The sequence below is a fragment of the Chelonus insularis genome, unplaced genomic scaffold, assembly GCF_013357705.1.
Source record: "Chelonus insularis isolate UGA/USDA-ARS -01 unplaced genomic scaffold, ASM1335770v1 contig_151_pilon, whole genome shotgun sequence".
In the NCBI taxonomy this organism is placed as follows: domain Eukaryota; kingdom Metazoa; phylum Arthropoda; class Insecta; order Hymenoptera; family Braconidae; genus Chelonus; species Chelonus insularis.
The window spans coordinates 236,749-256,644 of NW_023276393.1; the positions used below are offsets into that span (position 1 = coordinate 236,749).

At 26.2% G+C, this 19,896-nt stretch overlaps 4 protein-coding genes across 10 annotated transcripts in view; 2 read left to right on the forward strand and 2 right to left on the reverse strand.

Annotated features, from left to right (window-relative positions):
* The window catches only part of LOC118064016 (uncharacterized), a 122,891-nt gene extending 104,053 nt beyond the window's left edge, over positions 1 to 18,838 (forward strand). Inside the window, exons 1-3 of one of the 4 annotated variants that reach the window (XM_035078361.1) lie at positions 16,980 to 17,122; positions 17,195 to 18,016; positions 18,483 to 18,838. In XM_035078361.1, coding sequence (XP_034934252.1) covers positions 17,224 to 18,016; positions 18,483 to 18,541 — 852 coding nt within the window. In that variant the 5' untranslated portion in view covers positions 16,980 to 17,122; positions 17,195 to 17,223 and the 3' untranslated portion in view covers positions 18,542 to 18,838. Of the gene's footprint in view, positions 1 to 16,979; positions 17,123 to 17,194 lie in introns of those variants that run through there. The other 3 variants (XM_035078359.1, XM_035078357.1, XM_035078358.1) reach the window with 3 other exon arrangements.
* Positions 5,143 to 8,769, forward strand: LOC118064010 (will decrease acetylation). Of its 2 annotated transcripts, none has more exons than XM_035078344.1 (10): positions 5,143 to 5,440; positions 5,514 to 5,671; positions 5,755 to 6,094; positions 6,215 to 6,444; positions 6,506 to 6,688; positions 6,885 to 7,037; positions 7,231 to 7,378; positions 7,473 to 7,641; positions 7,995 to 8,178; positions 8,607 to 8,769. In XM_035078344.1, the coding sequence occupies exons 1-10, from the start codon at positions 5,372 to 5,374 to the stop codon at positions 8,734 to 8,736; spliced, it is 1,764 nt and encodes a 587-aa protein (XP_034934235.1). In that variant the 5' UTR covers positions 5,143 to 5,371; the 3' UTR covers positions 8,737 to 8,769. The 2 variants fall into 2 exon arrangements, with proteins under 2 accessions (XP_034934235.1, XP_034934236.1); XM_035078345.1 differs by having other exon boundaries at positions 5,517 to 5,671.
* LOC118064017 (ribokinase-like) lies at positions 9,086 to 10,758 on the reverse strand. Its single transcript, XM_035078362.1, has 6 exons — positions 10,469 to 10,758; positions 10,238 to 10,370; positions 9,874 to 10,162; positions 9,709 to 9,800; positions 9,457 to 9,645; positions 9,086 to 9,377 (listed from the first exon to the last, which is right to left on the reverse strand). Exons 1-6 carry the CDS (start codon positions 10,516 to 10,518, stop codon positions 9,201 to 9,203), a joined length of 930 nt encoding a protein of 309 aa, XP_034934253.1. The 5' UTR covers positions 10,519 to 10,758; the 3' UTR covers positions 9,086 to 9,200.
* On the reverse strand, positions 11,509 to 19,675 carry LOC118064006 (transcription elongation factor B polypeptide 3). 3 transcript variants are annotated; one of them, XM_035078339.1, is made up of 9 exons: positions 19,620 to 19,675; positions 15,456 to 15,573; positions 15,048 to 15,322; positions 13,503 to 14,347; positions 13,240 to 13,433; positions 12,980 to 13,152; positions 12,125 to 12,416; positions 11,802 to 12,057; positions 11,509 to 11,723 (listed from the first exon to the last, which is right to left on the reverse strand). In XM_035078339.1, exons 2-9 carry the CDS (start codon positions 15,531 to 15,533, stop codon positions 11,644 to 11,646), a joined length of 2,193 nt encoding a protein of 730 aa, XP_034934230.1. In that variant the 5' UTR covers positions 15,534 to 15,573; positions 19,620 to 19,675; the 3' UTR covers positions 11,509 to 11,643. The 3 variants fall into 3 exon arrangements, with proteins under 3 accessions (XP_034934230.1, XP_034934229.1, XP_034934228.1); XM_035078338.1 differs by lacking the exon at positions 19,620 to 19,675 and adding an exon at positions 15,913 to 16,185; XM_035078337.1 differs by lacking the exon at positions 19,620 to 19,675 and having other exon boundaries at positions 15,456 to 16,185.
* Between the last annotated feature and the right edge of the window lie 221 nt (positions 19,676 to 19,896).

Below are 19,896 nucleotides of genomic sequence, written 5' to 3' on the forward strand. Positions count from 1 at the left end.
TGGTACTTCTGACATAAACGATTAAATATCTCGAGAACTTATTAGTCGTAGAGATTTGAGACTAGTCTCATTATGGCACGCCAAAGTGGTATTTAATAGATACAATTTGATTATATAAAATTTTAAATCAATGATTTTTTTTAAATAAAATAGAAAATTTTTTTCATTAATTTTATTTTGTCATGACATAATAAAAAAGAATTAAAATTATGTCTTGACATAAAATTAATTCAAAATACAAAGGACAAGATAGAAATTATGTTGAGTTACTATTATGTGTAGACATAAATTTAATTGATTTTTTTTATGTCCTGACATAATTTTAAAACATTTTCATTATGTCCTGACATAAAAATAATTCTATGAATTAAATTTTTGTCCTGACATAATATTAATTCAATGAATTAAAATCATGTACACTCGGCGTCATTAATGCCTGGTCCATCAAAAACTTTGATACCATCCGAACAATTATCGATGGAGTAGTTTTTTTTTCAAATAGAGATTCCACATCTAAATTAAATTTAATTTAGAAAGTTCATGATTAAATACTCTTTTAGATAGTCCCTACAACGATAGAATATCCCGACTAAAAAATTTTTAAACCTTAATTTAAATAATAATAATAATAATAATAATAATAATAATAATAATTTAAACTTACTTCTTCAGTCATCATGAAATAATCGTGCACATTAATAGTCATGGCTATAAATGTTAGTTTAATTAAATTCATACTGATGTCTACCGTCACTAAAAACAACCTACTAAACAAAATCGGTTAATGTCCAACTGAATTTCAAATTAGGCTATTTTTTGAAGCATATTGATTGAACTATATACCCTAGTAGCTCAATCAACGTAAAACTGACGGCAGACTTACGTATGTATCGGCCGTTTTTCTGAAGCAGACAGACATACTATACAGATATAATAACATTTCGTCAGAAGACATACACATATAATAATATTTTCGTCAGAAATATATGGCAATCTGATGCAGAAAGAAAGCAGACGAATGTAAGTCTGTATGTTGGTAATAAATAACCAAGTAAATTATGGTAATTGACGAAGTTATTTTTATTTCTATTTCTTCGAATTGGCACTACAGTACCAATTAAACTAGTACGTTTATATCTATATATATATATGTATATATACATATATATATATACAGAAAAAAAACAATTAAAACCATTATTAATATTAATAAATGGATTAATAAAGAGATTTTTAAAAATACTCAATATGTTAACATAGAGATGATACGTGGATCTTTCACGAGGATATCTTGGCCGCTGCAACTTCTAAAGCCCGATGAACCTAAGGATTCTTCGCGTATCACAGGGGTGAAGCTTCTATAGTTAAATTGGCTATTTTTTTTGGACTAAGACCATGCTGAAAGATCCCGATTTAACGAAAATCTTTACAATACTGCACTGCCTGCTAGACTCTGTTTTACTGGAATTTCACTGAAAATAAACTTAAACTTAATCGGTTTGACTTAATTATTCGATTGTTCAAATTACTTGGAAAAATATCCACAATAATAATTCAAGTGTCAGGTGTGTTCCACTCCAACATCGTCCGAACTCGATTTCACTGAACCTTTGAATTTATCTCTTTCTGTGTCTGTTTGCTTAAATCCTAGCGGTAAAGATGGGTCTGGGGTTCGTTTTGATAAATTCCACCATAAATATCAACTGAAATACTGTAATACTCTCTGAAATCTAACATACAATATCTGGACTCTACTCTACTATACTATATACTAGATTGACTGGTAAACTTATTTTTTGTTTAAAAAGCAAAAAAAATAGTATAAATTAAGATATCTTGAAAACTAGGAACATATGTTAAATATGTTATGTATATTCACCTTTTAAGTTGAATTATTTTGGTAATAATATCGCTTTGTCTTTAAATAATTCTATACTACTACAGTCTCATTGTTATCCAAAGAATTCTTCAGGTTATTGTCATAACACATGTAGAACATCCGGCAAAAAACTTGTTGACGCTACATACAATGCCCAAATCATCACAACACTATCCATCTCTATTCATTTCAACCAATCACAAGTGCTCTAGCTTCAGTATAGTAATGTTTTTGTAAACTTTAAATTTAAGACATTTTTTGGTTTTACTTCACCAGGTTGAAATGCTTCAAATGGTTGTTTACAAATAAAAAAAAAAGTCTGTACTGTATCATAGTGTCAACTGTTATACAACAATTTTAGTCGTTAGAATTGATAAAAATATTCATTTGTTTTCATTTGAGTTTTTTCTAATCAAGATAAGAATGTTTAACCATGTGACAAAACTAGATCTTGGATACAAAAATCGTATTGGAAAAAATCTTCAATAAAAAATCATTTTTTAGTTGATGAGATAGTGCAGCCCTACCATGCGTACATAGTATTTTAATGACTATTTTGATTAAAATAACAAAATGATTTTAACTAATATTAAATAATAATGACAATATATATTTTATTAGTATAGATTTTCTAGTTAGCTTTAGAATGAACGTTCTGAATAGTTATTAAGACACTTTCATACACAATATTACGATATTTGATATAGTGTTATTAGAACTTTTTGTGAAATGTTTAAGTGTGTCGGAGGATATTTTGATTAAAATATAATTTAGCATTGTATTAGCATTAGATTTAGATTATTAATACTATTTTCGATTGTCTAAATTCTTTATTGGAACTAAATTTTTTGAATTTTCAAATGTTCAAGTTGTAATTAATAAATGTTTTTTTATTATGCAGCTAATGCGTTATAGATCAAAATGTCATTAAATTCAGTCCAATTATTAACTAATAACGTTTCCTGTTCACTAGGGTATTCGTATATAACTACCAATGAAGAGATTCAAGGTATGTATATTAGTACTCAATGTCAATGAAAAAATATACTTTACCGTCTTAAAATTCTATATTCTAATATTATAATTGTTTTTTTCAGTAATTGATTTTGAAATAAATACTGACAATGGATCGTCTATGAATTTAACAGCACTGATAAACTCCATGAATTTTCTACTTCGTAATCAAGAAATACTTGTGAATAGCATAAATACTTTATTCCAAAATCAAAAAATAATGATGCATACAATTGCTGAAATACGTGAATGGAAGATGAAATGTTCAACGTTAACATTGAACAGTGATAACTGTAAAACTGTTGAGGAAACAACTCATTTTCCCCAAATGCCACTCACTACCCTAAAATAATTTTTATTATTCAACCGTGAGCTTAAAAAGAATGAAATTTTTCAGAGAACATTTGTAAGTTTCAATATTTCAACATTAAAGTTAAATTTAACTAACTAATAATTTAATCTTATGAAACAATAAAAAATTTTTTTCGTATCAGCTGTACTTCATAACGAACCCCTGTATTGTAACTATACATTAAAGCATGTCCAAAATATTCTAAAGTCGTGATTGCAACAAGCTCGAAGCCGTCTACGCTCGAAGGAGATACGATAAGTTCAAAAGGCATTGAAATTTGAGCAAAATCATCTTCGAGAAATAAAATTTTTAAAATTTGATTCAAAAGGATTGTATTAATAAAATCTTCATTCTAATAAATTATAGTTTTGGAATAATTTCATCAATCAATATTTATTATTATTTCTATTATTATAATAAAATATATATTTTATAGTCAAATTTACATTTGACTACTTAATTTTAATTTTTATAAAGAATGAAATATTTTATTTTATTATTTATGTTACGAATTATAGATTGGTGCATTCTTAATTTTATTGTGAATGAAATCAAATTTATACACGTAAATACACAAGTGACATAATAATGTATGTTTTAATGAAAAAAAAGAAGACAATTAACTTGATTAATAATTTAAACCAAAAAACTATTATTATCATTATTTTTTATGATTATAAAATTGAAAAATTTTTATTTGTTTAAAGTAATTTTGTATAATTTACTTGATAACTTATTTGCATGATTAATAAGTGAATATTGATTACAACATAGATTGCTCACACAAATATTAGATTATGCACATATTTGTTATATTTTATTATTAATTAATATACATATTTATATATTATTTATACAACACGAATTCATTATAAGAGATTTAAATTACACGTAAGATATTAATTATTAATTAATATGAACATACACTCTTTCTTTTAATAGACATATGAGGAATTGATTTTATTAGTCTTGAAAAACAAAACTTCCTACTGGAAAATTAAATATGTTGTGAAAATATTTATTTCAGTTTATTTATTTGTAATATACAGGTAACACTAACTTTTAAAAAATTTCCATTAAAAGAATAAACATAAAAGCCAAAATAAATGAATATTTACCAACCATACTTTAATTAATGTTGACTAGTAATACATTTAAACATTTATTTAAAATTAAGATTCATTATGAATTATTATTTCGATAAAAAACGATCTCATATCTACCCATCTTAAAATTTGTGCCAACTATAATTTTAGTCTCATTGTAGCCACTATTTAACAAAATATTCATTCTGTAAAAAACATCATTTTGTTTAAACTTTGTATGTATAAAAATTAAATAATTCCTTGTCACGAGTCGGTGTAAAATAATTAAATTGATAGTAAATTTAATGAAAAAAAAAGTTTTTATCATTTTCATATGACATATTTTATCCAATAATCAGTTTTCCATTACCGTACTTGTACTTTATTAACAAATTATTTCATTGTTAATCTTGAGTTTTAAAATTGACTAGCTAATTCAAGTACACCTTTCCTTCACAAAAATTAAATTTAAAAAAACTTTATTATAAAGTTGAATCAATATTATTACAAATAAATAACCTTCGGTTAACAAACATTTTGTATTTCATAAATATTCAATGATTTTACTGTCAAAATAAAAGTGACTCCCGCTCTAATCGACTAATGGTGAAGACGCGTGCCTCACATATATGATATTTGTATAATAAGTGAAGGTAGTTTTGTAAAAAGTTTCTTTTTCTTTTCTTTCTCACTCTCACTAATGTAATCGATGTCGGTATATTACAGCTCAGCTGGTCACATTTACTCACTTTGGTTACTACACTATACTACTTCTATTGATGGAAGCAACTTTCATTTGAATTTAATCTGTGTACATTTGGGAATAAATTTCGATATATTTATATTTTTTTTTGTCTAAAAATGCATATTATTATAAATCAAACAGTATTTAGTGATTAATTACTATATTTGACAGTATCATTGGTGAATTTCTTATTGAAATGTACATATGTGATGATTTTAGAACATTAATAAAAATTATGAAATGATTTATTTAAAAAAAATATTACACATATAAGAATATCATATAATTATTTTAAAATGAAACGTTCGAAAATCGATATTATTAATGCAACTGTTGAATCATATTTAAAACGACGTCGTTATCAGGTACGTTGAGTTTTGTCATTTAATCAAACCATGTTTTGCTATGAATAACCTGTAAACATGTTTAAAATTGTTGGAGTATGATGAATTTCGTAAAACCGATCGTAACAGATCTGTTACCAGTGAAGAAATGACTCTTAATGAAATGGCAGAAACAGGAACATCTACAAAAAATTCAATTATCTTTAGCACAATTATAAATGATGTTGTTGCTGCTAACCAAGCTTATCAGAGGTTATAATCCTTTTTCACGTATTTTATTAAAAACTTTCTATTTGATTTTATTTACTCAAAATATCATGTATTTATTGATGTAGATTCAAAGATTGGATAAACTCAATCAAAAATGATGATATAAAGCAGCAATTAAAATTTATGTTATACCCAGTATTTTGCCATCTTTATTTGGATATTATTTATGCTGGAAATTTACAGGCTGCAATAGAATTTTTTAAAACTTACCAAAAAGATTTTGCAGCAGATACTGAAAAGAATTTCTTGGAAGAATTATCCAATGTTTTTTCTGTTCAAGATGTTGAGATAAGACCATTAGCTAGTGCATTTAGAAATAGGAAATATAAAGTGAATATGTCTGATGAAGCTTATATTGCATTACAAAAATATCTTGGTAAACATGGACATGTTATAATCATGCAGGTAATTGTGATGTTTATAATTAAGTACTAAGCTACTATAATGCTTTAAAATAAAATAAATAAATTTTTCGTCAAAAATATTTTGATTTTTTTATATAATTAATAATAATTTTTTTTAAAGATTATAAATATTCATATAGCTATTGTGAGAAAAATTTCTGATTATGCCGATGAAAATAAGACTTATAATTCTTCAAAATGGGGAAGCATAGGAATAAACGGTCACACAGAACAAGTTTCTGGTACTGGCATAGATAGAGAAATGAGAGAGCTTCAAGAAGCTATTCGATTATTGAAAAATAATCCTCACAAACCACTGAGAATATTAAAAGTTAATAATTCAACAGAAAAGTATGTATCAAGTACAATACTTGTTCAAACTTGTATTTTAAAATTATTTTTCATTTTACAGTGCTAGTTGTGCAAGAATGACACATAACATGGACAAAATTGCTGTTGGATTTAGCTCAAATGAGATTAGAATATGGGCTATGGGTGATAATGTATTAATGAGGCCCAAGTTGAGATCTAGATCAGTTATTCTTGCACCAAGTATTACTTCATCTAATCAGTTGTCTGAAGAGAATTTTGAAATGTAAGTTTTTCACATGTATGTAAGTAATAAATTATTTGATCATTTATTCTATTTTCCGTCAACTATCACAAGGTAATTCAGAATAATGTCGAAAAAATATTTTATTGGTCAAAGAAATTGTATGAAAATTAGAAAATTTTAGTTATAGTCAAAGTTAGTTTGTTAAAAAATTTTTATATAATAATATTTTTTGTAGTGAAGAAGCAGGAAGTATAATTCTACGAGGACATACAGATGTAGTCCATGACTTGAGATTTGTTTGTGAGTCGCAAGTTCTTCTTTCTGTTTCTAGTGATAATGATATGAGAGCATGGCGTACTGATGATTATACCTGTTCTACAATTTATAGGTAAACATGAAGTTATACATGTATTATTACAACATTATTTTTTAAAAATAACATTTTTTAAATATTAATCTAAAGTTATTCAATAAGAATTTATAAAAACAAGTATTCTCAATTCATTTCAGTAAATTTTCAAAAATACATTTATGATTAGAATTATCGTATTAATAAAAAAAAATACTCATTGATTTTTTAGCGGTCACAATTATCCAATTTGGTGTATGGATACAAGTCTATTTGATTTACATATTGCCACTGGATCTCATGATCGAACGGCCAAACTTTGGTCTCTTGATAGAAAATTTCCCCTTCGAGTCTTCGCTGGCCATTTTATGGATGTTAATGTAAGTGATGAAATATAAAAGGAATTTCCTTTATTTTTGTAAAATAAGTATTCACTGAATGAATATTCAATGTCTTAGAAATAAAATATTTCAGTCAGTCAAATTTCATCCGAACGCACGATATATCGCAACGGGTTCTGCAGACAAATCACTTCGACTATGGAATAAAGATGATGGAAAATTATTACGATCCTATGTTGGAGCACAATCGACTATTTATAGTTTGGTATTTAGTCCCGATGGAAGGTATTTAGCTTCAGCTGGTGAGTAAATTCAATTAAAATTTAATGCGTTAATATGAATAATTTTTTAATATATATATATAAAATATAAACTTTAAATTATTATTTATAATAGTAAAAAAAAAATACTTGAGTTGGAAAGAAATTTCAATTTTATTTAAAGGTAGAACCGGTAAAATTTTTCATGAAATTTCATAAATTTTGCTGATTCATACATAACAAATTATGTAAATGATATTTTTGTTTGTAAATATATATATTTATTCAATTTTAACATGAAATTAGACATTTTTAATTTTTTTATTGAAAAAGTAAATTCGTATCAACAAACACCATCATTTTTTTAAATTAATGAATTTATTAATGCATTACAGGTGAAGATAAATCTGTTATGATTTGGGATTTAGCAACAGATGCTCTTCTTAATGAATTAAAAGGTCATCAAGCTACTGTAATGCAATTAGATTGGAGTCCGGACGGACAATTCATTGCTAGTGGAAGCAGTGATGGTGTTGTCAGAATATGGTCTACCAAAACATTTGTGAAAACTACTAGCAGGTAATTTTTATTTATGATTTATTATGCATAAACTATATATCAAACCCTAATTTTATAAAGTGTAAAAATTGAATTCAAAACTATACTCCAATCCTTGAAAATTTTAAAATAATGATTATTATTTAAAATTGAGATCAGGAAACGTGTGCTCTTGAGAATATAATGTACTTTTATTGTTTTCATAAATATCGGAGATTTTGAATTTACATTAAAATCTTTTATAAATTTTTCTGTTTTTACTTTAATAAATTGCAAAAAATTTTTCTTAACTTTACTGAAAGTAAATAATAAAATTCATCAGTTTCATATTTTTTTTTGTTTCATTTAATGTTATTTTTAGTATAATTATTTAAATTTTTATTAAAATAATTATCAAGAAATAATAAAACCAATATTCAATTATTTATCGAATCTGTTTTAAATTCTAGTGGATCAAGTGGCCCCGTATCAGATACAGAAATTCCTACAGTTCAAGAATTCGCAACAAGTAGTTCAGCAATTTTATCACTTCAGTTCAACCCTAAAACTAATTCACCAATTTGTATTGTTTCTTCGTAAAATATGAAAAAAATATAAATATTTCTTAGTTTATTCTGTACTTTTTTTTTAAACGTATTATATTTATATGTAGTTTGATTATTAATAATAGTAGAGTCTAATCTAAGAAAGGAGTTTTAAATTTACAAAATCCTGATTTCGAAAAAAAATCGATCAAATTGTTAAGCAAACATACATTACACAAAATCTTATTCCGGTCGTATAGAATGAGATGTTAATTTTTATAAAATAAAAATTAGCTGGATTAAAAGTTGATAAATTAAATCTTTGATAAACATTTCATTTTTTTTGCTCGGTATAATTTTTTTATCTTAATTATTTAAGTTTTTATTGATATAAAATACACAAATAAAATAAAAATTTGAAAAAAGAATTAATTTACAAGTAAGTAGAGAAGAAAAAAATGGAAAATATAATTGAAAAATTGTTCCTTTTCTTAGTTCATTTTAAGAGCAAATACAATTTTAAGAAAATAATTCATCAGGCAATTCTGTTTTAATTGGAAAACTTGATTGTGTCCCTGACTTCAAAACACTTTGAGAAGCTATTCTACAAGCCCTTCTAATAGATTCTGCCATTGAAATTTGTGGATGATAAGCAATGAAATAGGCCAACGCTCCTAAAAATGCATCCCCAGCCCCCTGTAATTTACCATGTGATTAAATTTTAAATAGTGATCGATGAAACATATGACGAGATACACGATAATAATTTATTTACTGTTGTGTCAACTGGTTTCACTTCATCAATTGGAATATGAATCATTTTTGGTTTATTTCGAGATGCAAAAATCGCACCATTAGCTCCCAAGGTAATTATAACAGTGTTACATCCCATATTAAATAGTTTATAAAATGCTTCTTGTGCATTTAATAATGTTAATGACTGAATTCCAGTCATAATTTCTGTCTAATAAACAATATTAAACATTTATTTTATCATGCCTTTAAAAAGTAAATTTTAAAAAAATACCTCTGTTTCATTGAGACAAAATATATCACAGTTTTTTAAAATATCTGAAGTAACATCTTTTATCGCTGGAGCACCATTTACAATTGAAGTCCCTAAAAATGATTCAGGCTTTAAATAATTATCATCATTCAGTTATGAATTTTATACAGAAATTAAAAAATACACCATGTCCTTTGTGAAGTTTCAAAGCGTAGAGAGTAGTTTCAAGACAAGTTTCAAATTGTGCAAGAAGAACTGTTGCATTTTTAATAACTTCATGAGCTTCATCAACATCAGTTGGACTTAAAAGTACATTTGCTCCCACAACAATTACAATACTGTTTTCTCCATTTTCAGCTACCATAATTTGAGCAACACCACTATTCACATTATCTCTAATCTTTAAATGATCAATATTGACATTTAGAGATTTAAGTAATTGTAAGTATTCCTGGCCAAATATATCATTACCTAGCTAAAGTAAACAAAATAGTGAAGTAATAAAAATTTATAAATGTAGAATGAGTAGTATGATTTAATGTTCAATTACAGAAGCCACTAAAAACGTTGAAGCACCGAGTTTAGTTGCTGCTACGCATTGATTAGCCCCTTTACCTCCAAAAGTTCGTTTAAATTCCGATCCAATCAATGTTTCACCTGGTCTAGGGAGACGTGGAACATAGCTAAAAATTATGTATGTGAACAATAATAGCAATAAAATTTGTATTGATAAAATAGATTATGTTTTATTAGTTGCTTATTTTTGTAAAATGATGCATACCTGACAAAGTCAATCATACATGATCCAACGATAACAATATCTTTCGACATAGTTGTCGTTTATTAAGTATTTCTTGATTCTCACGAAATATTAATTTTTAACCTACACGTTATTTGAATTTATTATTTTTATATATATTTTTATGACAACTCAGAATGTACGTAATATTATTTTGTGTTACTGAACGAGTGTTAATTTATTAATAATTCTTGTAATCATTTTTATATAATATCTTATCTAAACTTGTCAAGATTAAGTATATAACTATGTCAATATAAAATAGATACGTTTAAAATCAGGCCACGCGTTATGAAAAAGTATTATAATCAAGCAAAGTAAAATGAATTTGTACACAAAATACACATTGGAGCAAGAAAAAAACTTATAAATTTTGACTTGACAGTTTAATTAAGATTTTAAACTTTACAATGATCTTAAAATTTATAAATTTATCATAAAGATCAAACATTTTTTAGAGTTTAAAAAAATGTACTATAAAAATATTATATATTCAAAAGTTTATTAAAATTTTATTTTTAATAAATTTATCTTATTTGGTCACTATGTTGGAAAGTTTAGATTATTTTTATTGAGATATCTATCATCTAAAATAATAAAATCCATTAACCAAATATGTGTAATTAAAATTTTTTTATTATTCTGAATTTAAAATAAAATAGATTACAGAAGTATCATCTTATAAATTGGATCAATAAGAACACAATTTACATTTTTACACTTTACAGTATCAATTACATATCCAAAATAATTTATATAAATGGAATTTACAGAAATTCATTAAAATTAAATGACAAAATATAGGGTTTTACAAATATAGATAATCAAAATTGTTTATAATTTATTTACTTGGATTATTTTTACAATATTATAGAAATTAAAAACATCATTTTAAGGTAAAAAAAAATTAACAGTGTTGATAGAGTAATTGTACCAGTCATTGACCATATACTAGTAGTTGAATAAGAAATTAGAAAACACAAAACAATGATTTATGTCCATTACTTATAACGGTCAACTAGTAGAGTATTTACCCTAATGGTTTATTGAAAAAACATAAATTTAATGATGAATTTTATAGATAATTACAATTATATATCTATATATAAAATCACAAAGAGTATGTTAATCGATCAATTAAAATAAATTTTCTAATACTACCGTTTGTAGCGCCCTTTTATTAGTTGAAGCGCTTTTGCCATCAGTGGAGCTTTATGTTTTTTTACAATTCCAGAACCTGAAAAGAAATTAAATATATTTAATAATAATCATGATTAATATTAAATATATATTATATAAATAATACAAATATTACTTCTAGAAATTGGAGCCGGAACTGAAACTTTAGTTGCCCCTAAGCTACTAGCTATTATCTTTTTCTTTATGTCGGATGAAGAGGAGGTATTAGCAGTTCCATATTTCGCTTGTTTTCTCAAAATATTCCTCGGTGGTTTAGCAACATCATCGACATAAGCCATTATTGTAGATCTCACTGGAAGTGATTTATCTATTGACTGTTTAATGTTTGCAGTAAGTGTTTTTAATTTAGCTTCACGCTCGTCCAAACAACGCTAAAATAAATTTATTTAATATTATCATTTCTCTTTTAATTGAGTTTAATTAAATATTCAATATTACCATATACATTTCTCTCCATGATTCCATCTCTTCTCGCACTTTACTCCTAAATTCTCGATTACAATGAAATTTCCACAATTCATCAGTATCTTCTATCAGGTAAGGATTATAATGTTCAATCATGAAAAGTTGATCAGCCGTTGCTCGTTCCAATACAGGTTTTATTATATAATATGGAACACCTCCAGTAAATTCGAGTGCTTCAATATTTTCTATTAATACTCTGATGCATAATTCATACAGACTTGGAACGCTCGTATAACCTGATTTATTACCCGAGTATACTTTAGTCCTAACAGAAACAAATAAATTATAAATTAATATTATAATTAAATTTATGTTCCACAGAAAATAAATATATATATATATATATATATATGTATATATTGGTTTAAAAAGATCATTCTATAATGAAAATCATCATAATTAATTTCATCAATTGAATTGAAGAAAATTTTGCCTATTTTTAGTTCAATAACGGTAGATAAAAATTATTTGAGGAATTTGGAGAAATTAGAGATACTGATAATATTTTTATAAAAGTTTCGTAGAATGTAAATGAATTATGCATAATTTCATAGTTCGAATTCAAATATCTACACATTTTTTGGAAAATAAAATTTGAAATTTTTATATTTAACATAAGCTCTTATGAATGTCAATATAATAATAACATACGCAATACTTGTAATAGCTTATATTAAAATAAAATTGTTTAATTTTTATTTTTAAAAACTGTGTAAATGAAGATACTTAAATTTTGATTATAAAATGATATAATATTAATCTAAATTCTATTTAACTTTGGTCAAACTCTTATTATCGAACTAAATCTTGCTAAATTCCTTTAATTACCTAATGTTTTTTGCATAAATGGCTTCATCAAGAGCTTTTCGTTCTTCAAATTTTCGATGAATAGCGGGAATCACTGGAAGTGGTTTGTAATTTGGATTTATTTCAGGAAGTGTTGAATCAAGATCTACTTTTAATGGCTCCAGTTTGACATTTGGAGCCAAAAGAGAGGGTGGCTAAAATTTGAATAAAACAAAATAAAATATATTCATTGAATTCTTAAATCTTAATGAATATAAGCATAAAAATTTTTAAAATTATACTTCATCGGTCTTTAGAGATGGAGGTTCAATTTTTACAGCTGGAAATTCAGTTTTCACGGATGAAAACTCAGTTTTTACTTTAGGTTTACTACTAAGCGATACAGCATTCTCTGACTTAGAAGGAACTGTTGAATTTTTCTTTCGCAAAGACACAGGACCCGCACACATTCCTAAAGCTTCAGCAAAGCTTGTACCTATTTATTAAACACAATAAAGTATTAAAAGGAAAAAAAATCAATCACTATGTTGATTGCTTGACATACCAGAATTACAATCAATGCCACCATCGCCATTGATTTTCTTTTGATCTTTACTTTTTTTATGTCCTTTACTTTTACTCTCAGATTCCGATTTTTTTCTTTCACTACTATCTTTATAAACTCTCTTAGATTTACTTTCACTCTTATCTTTCCGGTGAGAAGTCGTATCATTTGAATTATTCAATGTTGTTGAGGTATTATGTATTTCTTCTTTTCTTTGTTCATGAGTTTTTTCATTATGCGATTTACTTTTATGCTTACTAGTTAAGTTTTCTAATTTTTCCGTTTTAATTTTAATATTACTATCGTATTTTTCTTTATTCTTTCTTTTACTTGTTAGATCAACGTTCGATATTGATTCATCTTCTGATTCATTGATATTAGAATTTCGGCTTTTATCTATATTTTTATCGGAAGAAAACGATCTACGTTTCCGTGATTTTTGAGCATCACCATTATTTTCAACAAACGCATCAACTTTATAATGAGATAATTCATTGGAATACTTTTTTTTAGAACTAACTGAATTATTATTGTGATTAGATGTGTCATTGTTCAATTTTTTAGAATTATGTTTGGTATTTTTTGATTCTCCTGAATCGCTTGATTTTCTCTTTCGTTTAGATTCGTGATTTGAATCCGAATTTTTATAACTTGTTTTTAAACTTAAACTTTGATCGACAACTTTTTCATTTCGATCCAAATTATTTTCATGATGGCTCCTTGTGTTGGAATCTTTTTGTTTTGGATTATCTAAGGAGGGCTGTTTAGGACGTGAAGAACTATGTTTTGATTCATGTTCCTTTGATTTTTTACTTACACGGTCTTGAATATCATCGAGTTTACATCTATGAAAAATAATTATAATTATTACTATTTTAGTAATAAATAAATAGTTGTTTATATTTGTGAAATTTTAAAAAAAATTATTGGTATAAACATCTTTTATCTTCAATTTTAACTATTTGAACAACCTGAATGAGGCATACTTAGTTTAGTTTTTGTACTTTAAAGTAATAATGAAATATAAAAAATAAATTATTAAGATTGTCAAAATTTTCATACAAGCATTTGAAATTAAAATATATATAATTATAATATAAACGTTGAATAATTGTGAATTATCCTATATTTGAATGTAATCATTTCATTTGTATATTAAAAGTGTTTTTATGATGGATTAGTAAATAGATAAATTCTCTACAAAACAACAAAATTATAGGTTTGAGTTATTTAACGAGAAATTGAAAGTGTTATTGTAATTATAACAAGTGAAAAAATAAATTAAAAATTATTTATTTAATTTATGAAAACTGTGTCATAAAAACATAAAATTTTTACTTACACTTAAAATTGTAAGTAAAAATAAAAATATGTTATTTATTAAAATGTTAAAAATACATCTTTAAAAAGAAAAACACAATAATAGCATTATTTTGGAATAATAATGCTTTATTAATTAATCCCTTTTGACTTAAAAAAATGTACTATGTGACTTAAAATCGGAATAATATGAGATTTCAAATTGAAGGCCAACATCAACAATACCTTGTACTTTGAGTCTGAACATCTTTATCAATACTAGAGTCGGAATTATCACTATATCCTTCAGAAATGTCAGGTACACAAGATTCTCCTTCATCACCATCACTGCTTTCTTCATCAACAACCATCGTCTTCCATTTGGCAACTAATGCTTTGGCTGCATCACCAACTGTACCTTCATACTTTCGTAATCCATTTACGGTTCTGCCAACACCTGTTTCTTGAAGATGTTGCACAGTAACTGGTAGCATATAGAGCTTTTCTATACAATGTAAAATCTAATAAAAAATAAAATTATGAAACATATCGTAATTTCGAAAACGATATACAAAAATATTGAAATATTTATGAATATATATTTAATAATATTTTTAAGGATACTATAAACTTATGAATTTATGAGAAACTTACTCTTTTTTCATTGTCGGAATATTTTTCAATGCTCCTTTGATAATGATGAATTTGATTAATAATAGGTGTTCCAGACATATTGTAAATCCAAATCGTGGATATGTGTAAAACTAATTAACTAGTAAAACAAGTATTTTACTTTTATATTTTTTAATATTACAGTTTATTCAAAATTGAAATTCATAATTAAGTAAGTTTTAATTGAAAGTAAGAAGTAATCACTGCGTAATTTGAAGTAACAATAGAAAAGCCAGATATTATAGTTTAATAATCAAAAACAAATTATTATGATAAAATTATAATTTTAAGCATTCATTTGACTAGCTATTACCGTAGTGTATTTAGTGTTAATAATAAAACAAATAACATTATTAATCAGAGATTGGAATTATTTTTTTGTTACTAATCGATATTATTTAAGAATTACAGTGTAATACAAATCTAAGGTACAACTTGCTTCTTTTTAATGTTCACAAATATCATGTTCAATAATACTCGTTCTATAAATTTACTTGATGAATGAAAACTCTTTATAAAATCAGGATTAGACAAGAGAATCGACATACACAATTTCGACGATAGATCCCCTCTGTAGGGGTTTCATTTATGTTATTCCTACTACTACACAGTCAAACTATAGTCAAACAAATCGAAACGAATAGAAAGGCTACCAACTCCTGGTATAAAGTACATACGTAAGGAAAATTTTCAAGATAGTATTTAAAATGGCTATAATCTAGTGAAACTTTCAAGAAAATAAAAATTTTTCTATAAACAAATACCATGTACAGCGTTGATAGTATGTGTATTGAGTGCATACAGTATCGGACATAAATGCTGTTTAATTTTTTAAAGGTTATATATGTGATTTCCCTATACCGTCTTATAGAAAATCACATAGCATTTATGTCCGGTACTGTACATATGTACACTCGAGAGCATTAATGCCTGATTTGTATCTTATGAGCAATTATCGATGGCGGAATTGATTTTTATTCATATTGAGTTCCCAATCTCGAATTTTGAAGTTTAAGGTGAACTGTAAAAATTATAAAATTTGCAATTATATTCCAAATATGATGTTTTAGGATGTACAATGATTTTTTTCATTTTTAGGAAGGTATAAAGGTCTGTTACGAAAAACAATAATCACCAAAAATTCCTTAAAAAAGAGTTATTAGTTACTTATTATTTATGTCTTGAAATAAAGATGGCCGTTCAAACATGACTATAGAAAGTTGAAATTTATTAATTTTTTAAAAAATTTTTGATGATCATTATTATTTGTAATAAACCTTTGTACTTTTCTAATAATAATGAAAATTATTTCACATCCTAAAACATTATATTTTGAGTGTAATAACGAATTTTAGAATTTTTTTGATTCAGCCAAAACTTCAAAAATGTATGATTGGGAACTCAATATGAATAAAAACCATTTTCACCGTCGATAATTGCTCATAAGATACAAACCAGGCATTAATGCTAGAGATGTGAATCGGTAATTGACGGGTAAATTTACCGTAAATTACCGGTAAAAAACGCGTCAATGACCAAGCCTGTTTTACCATACCGGTCAGAAAAATGCTGATCTCTGATTGGTTAATACATGTCCAATCACAGTTTAGAATTCCCAACGGCATACAACTGTTTATTTGTTCTATCAGGTATATATTTTCATTTTTATTTGTTTATTAAAAATACTGATAATATTTAATATAAGAAAATTCAATTTGTAGATAAGGATTTTCATTGAGAACTTGGTGCAATGGGGGAGAACAAATCAATATATAAACATTTCTCTGCATTACCTCTGCAACCTAACCAAAAATCGTATTCATGTAACTATTGCAAGAAAAAGTATGCAGAAAACATTACTCGCATGCGAAAACATCTTTATAAAGAGTGTAGAAGTTGTCCTCAAGACTTACGGAAACTTTTAAAACCATGTAAACCTCGTAAACGAAATAATTCTCATCTAAACAGCACAGACGACTCATTTACTATTGAAGATTTGAATGAAGCAGACAATAGAGCAAGTACTTCAATGATTTCAAATGAAAATTTACCAAATAATATAAGTGTTTGTAGCAATAACTATAAAAAAAATACAATCGATAGTTTTTGTGATAAAATGTCAAAAAAAGATGAAGATTCTCTACAAGAACTACTTGCAGAAGCGATTTATGCATCTGGTACACCATTATGTATAACAGAAAATCCATATTGGCTAAAATTTTTTAACGCATTACGGCCTTCATTTAATTTGCCATCAAGAAATCAAATATCAAATAATCTTTTAGATTCAGTATTCGTTAGAACACAAAATATGGTTAATGAAAAAATTGAATCTGCTACTACTGTTGGAGTGCAATGTGACGCATGGTCTAATATTCGCAAAGAAGGAATCATCAATTTTATTGTAACAACCCCAGCGCCAGTTTTTTTCAAAACATTTCCAACTGGAACCGAATCACAAACTGCCTTATATATTTCTGAAAAAATAGGAAGTGTTATTGATGCTTTGGGAATTAAAAAAGTTATCGGAATTTGTACAGATAATTGTGCTGCAATGAAAAGTGCTTGGACTTTGATAGATCAAAAGTATAATGTCGACAAATTGTATTGTTATGGTTGTACTGCTCACATTCTTAACCTACTCATGAAAGATATTGGTAGTCAAGCAATATTGGAAATATTTTTTCGGAAGAAGAAAAGCTGAGCATATATACTTGTTTAGAAAATCGTAAAACTATGGCTCTACGGCCCATACATTATGCAGCTAACTTACTTGATCCTCAATTAAAAGGAAAAAATTTAAATAGGTCAGAAATGGTTGAAGCTCATCAATTAATTATAAATCTTGGTGATAAATTAAATCTAAATAGTGATAAGGTATTCAAAGATTTAACAGATTATGTGTCAGAATCAAGTATGTGGAGTTACGACTACGTTAAGCGAGCAAGTATAATCACTTCAGCATGTCAATGGTGGCAAAGTATTTGCCAAAAATCTTCGTTGAGCAAAATAGCTGTGGCTATATTGACTTTACCTGCAACATCAGCTGCAACCGAGCGTTCCTTTAGTACACAAGGATGGATTCATTCATCTAAAAGAAATAAGTTAAGTATCGATAGAGCTGGAAAAATAACATACATTGCAAGAAATTTAAAATTACTTAATCCTTCACCAAAAAATACAGAAGAAGAATGGGAAGAAGATGAGGAAAGTAATAAAGGAGAGGATGAAATAAGTGAAATTTGTGCTGAGCATGAAGAAGTTGAATTTTTAGAAGAAGAATTTACTCAAGACTAATTAGTGATGTTGATGGAATTGAATCAGTATTAGACTTGTTATTTCCTAATGAAATATGTCAATTATTATGTGATATTACTAGTTGATAGAAACTATAGATTATATGGTTTTATTTTTTCATAAATAATTTACATAAAAGTTAAAAAAGTCAAATTCTTTATAATATGTAATAACGAAGGATTATCTATTTTATAAAAAAAAATGTACCAAAAACTTAACTAAATAAACGTTTATAATAATTTTCAATATATTTATTATTTCTGTCCTAACAGTCAAAAATGTAAAATATTTTTTTTATTACAAATTACAAAATTTTTTTTTCATCTTATAATAATTAATTAGTTTTAAATTAACAAGTGCAAAAAGCAAAATTAACATAAGCAAATTGGCAAGCAAGTTCGAAAGCAAGCCATTTCCTCGGTAAAAAGCTCATCATATTCATCTATATAGATGCGAATGACCGGTAATTTACGGTAATTACGCTGACCGACGGCTTGACGGTAAATTTTACATTCAGAATTTTTTGACGTCAGAATACCGTCAGATACCGGTAATTTTACGTGGTAATTACCGAATTTTCTATTACCGGTAAATTCACATCTCTAATTAATGCTCCCGATTGTATGTACTATGTTGATTTTACATAGGAGTCGCGCGACATTTAAAATTTATAAAAATAATTTATTCTTATATTTTAATTTACATCTATGTAATAATCACATAAATTTTATGTTCACGATATTATTTAATTATAAAATATCTATAACCATTTTTATAATTAAATAAATTCTTAAATTTTCCATAACTTGTTTACAATTTTTATATGAAGTAAATTAATGCTATGCTTACGCGCAGTGTAACATTGAAGTTAGGTTCCTTACATTGACGTTGACATCGATGTTAGTGCGCGTAAACAGCCTTAACATTAGTTGCTTAACTGCAGTTAGGCCCGAGTTCACCATTAGCAAACTGCTAATCATAGCTGCCAACTTCTGCCAGACACTGATACCAACCCAAATAAATTAAAAATTAAAGAACCCGATCATAACATACATAAACTAAAATTTTTTATAAAAAAGTAATGCAAATTTATTGTGCAATTCGTGTAAAAACAGGTAATTATAAA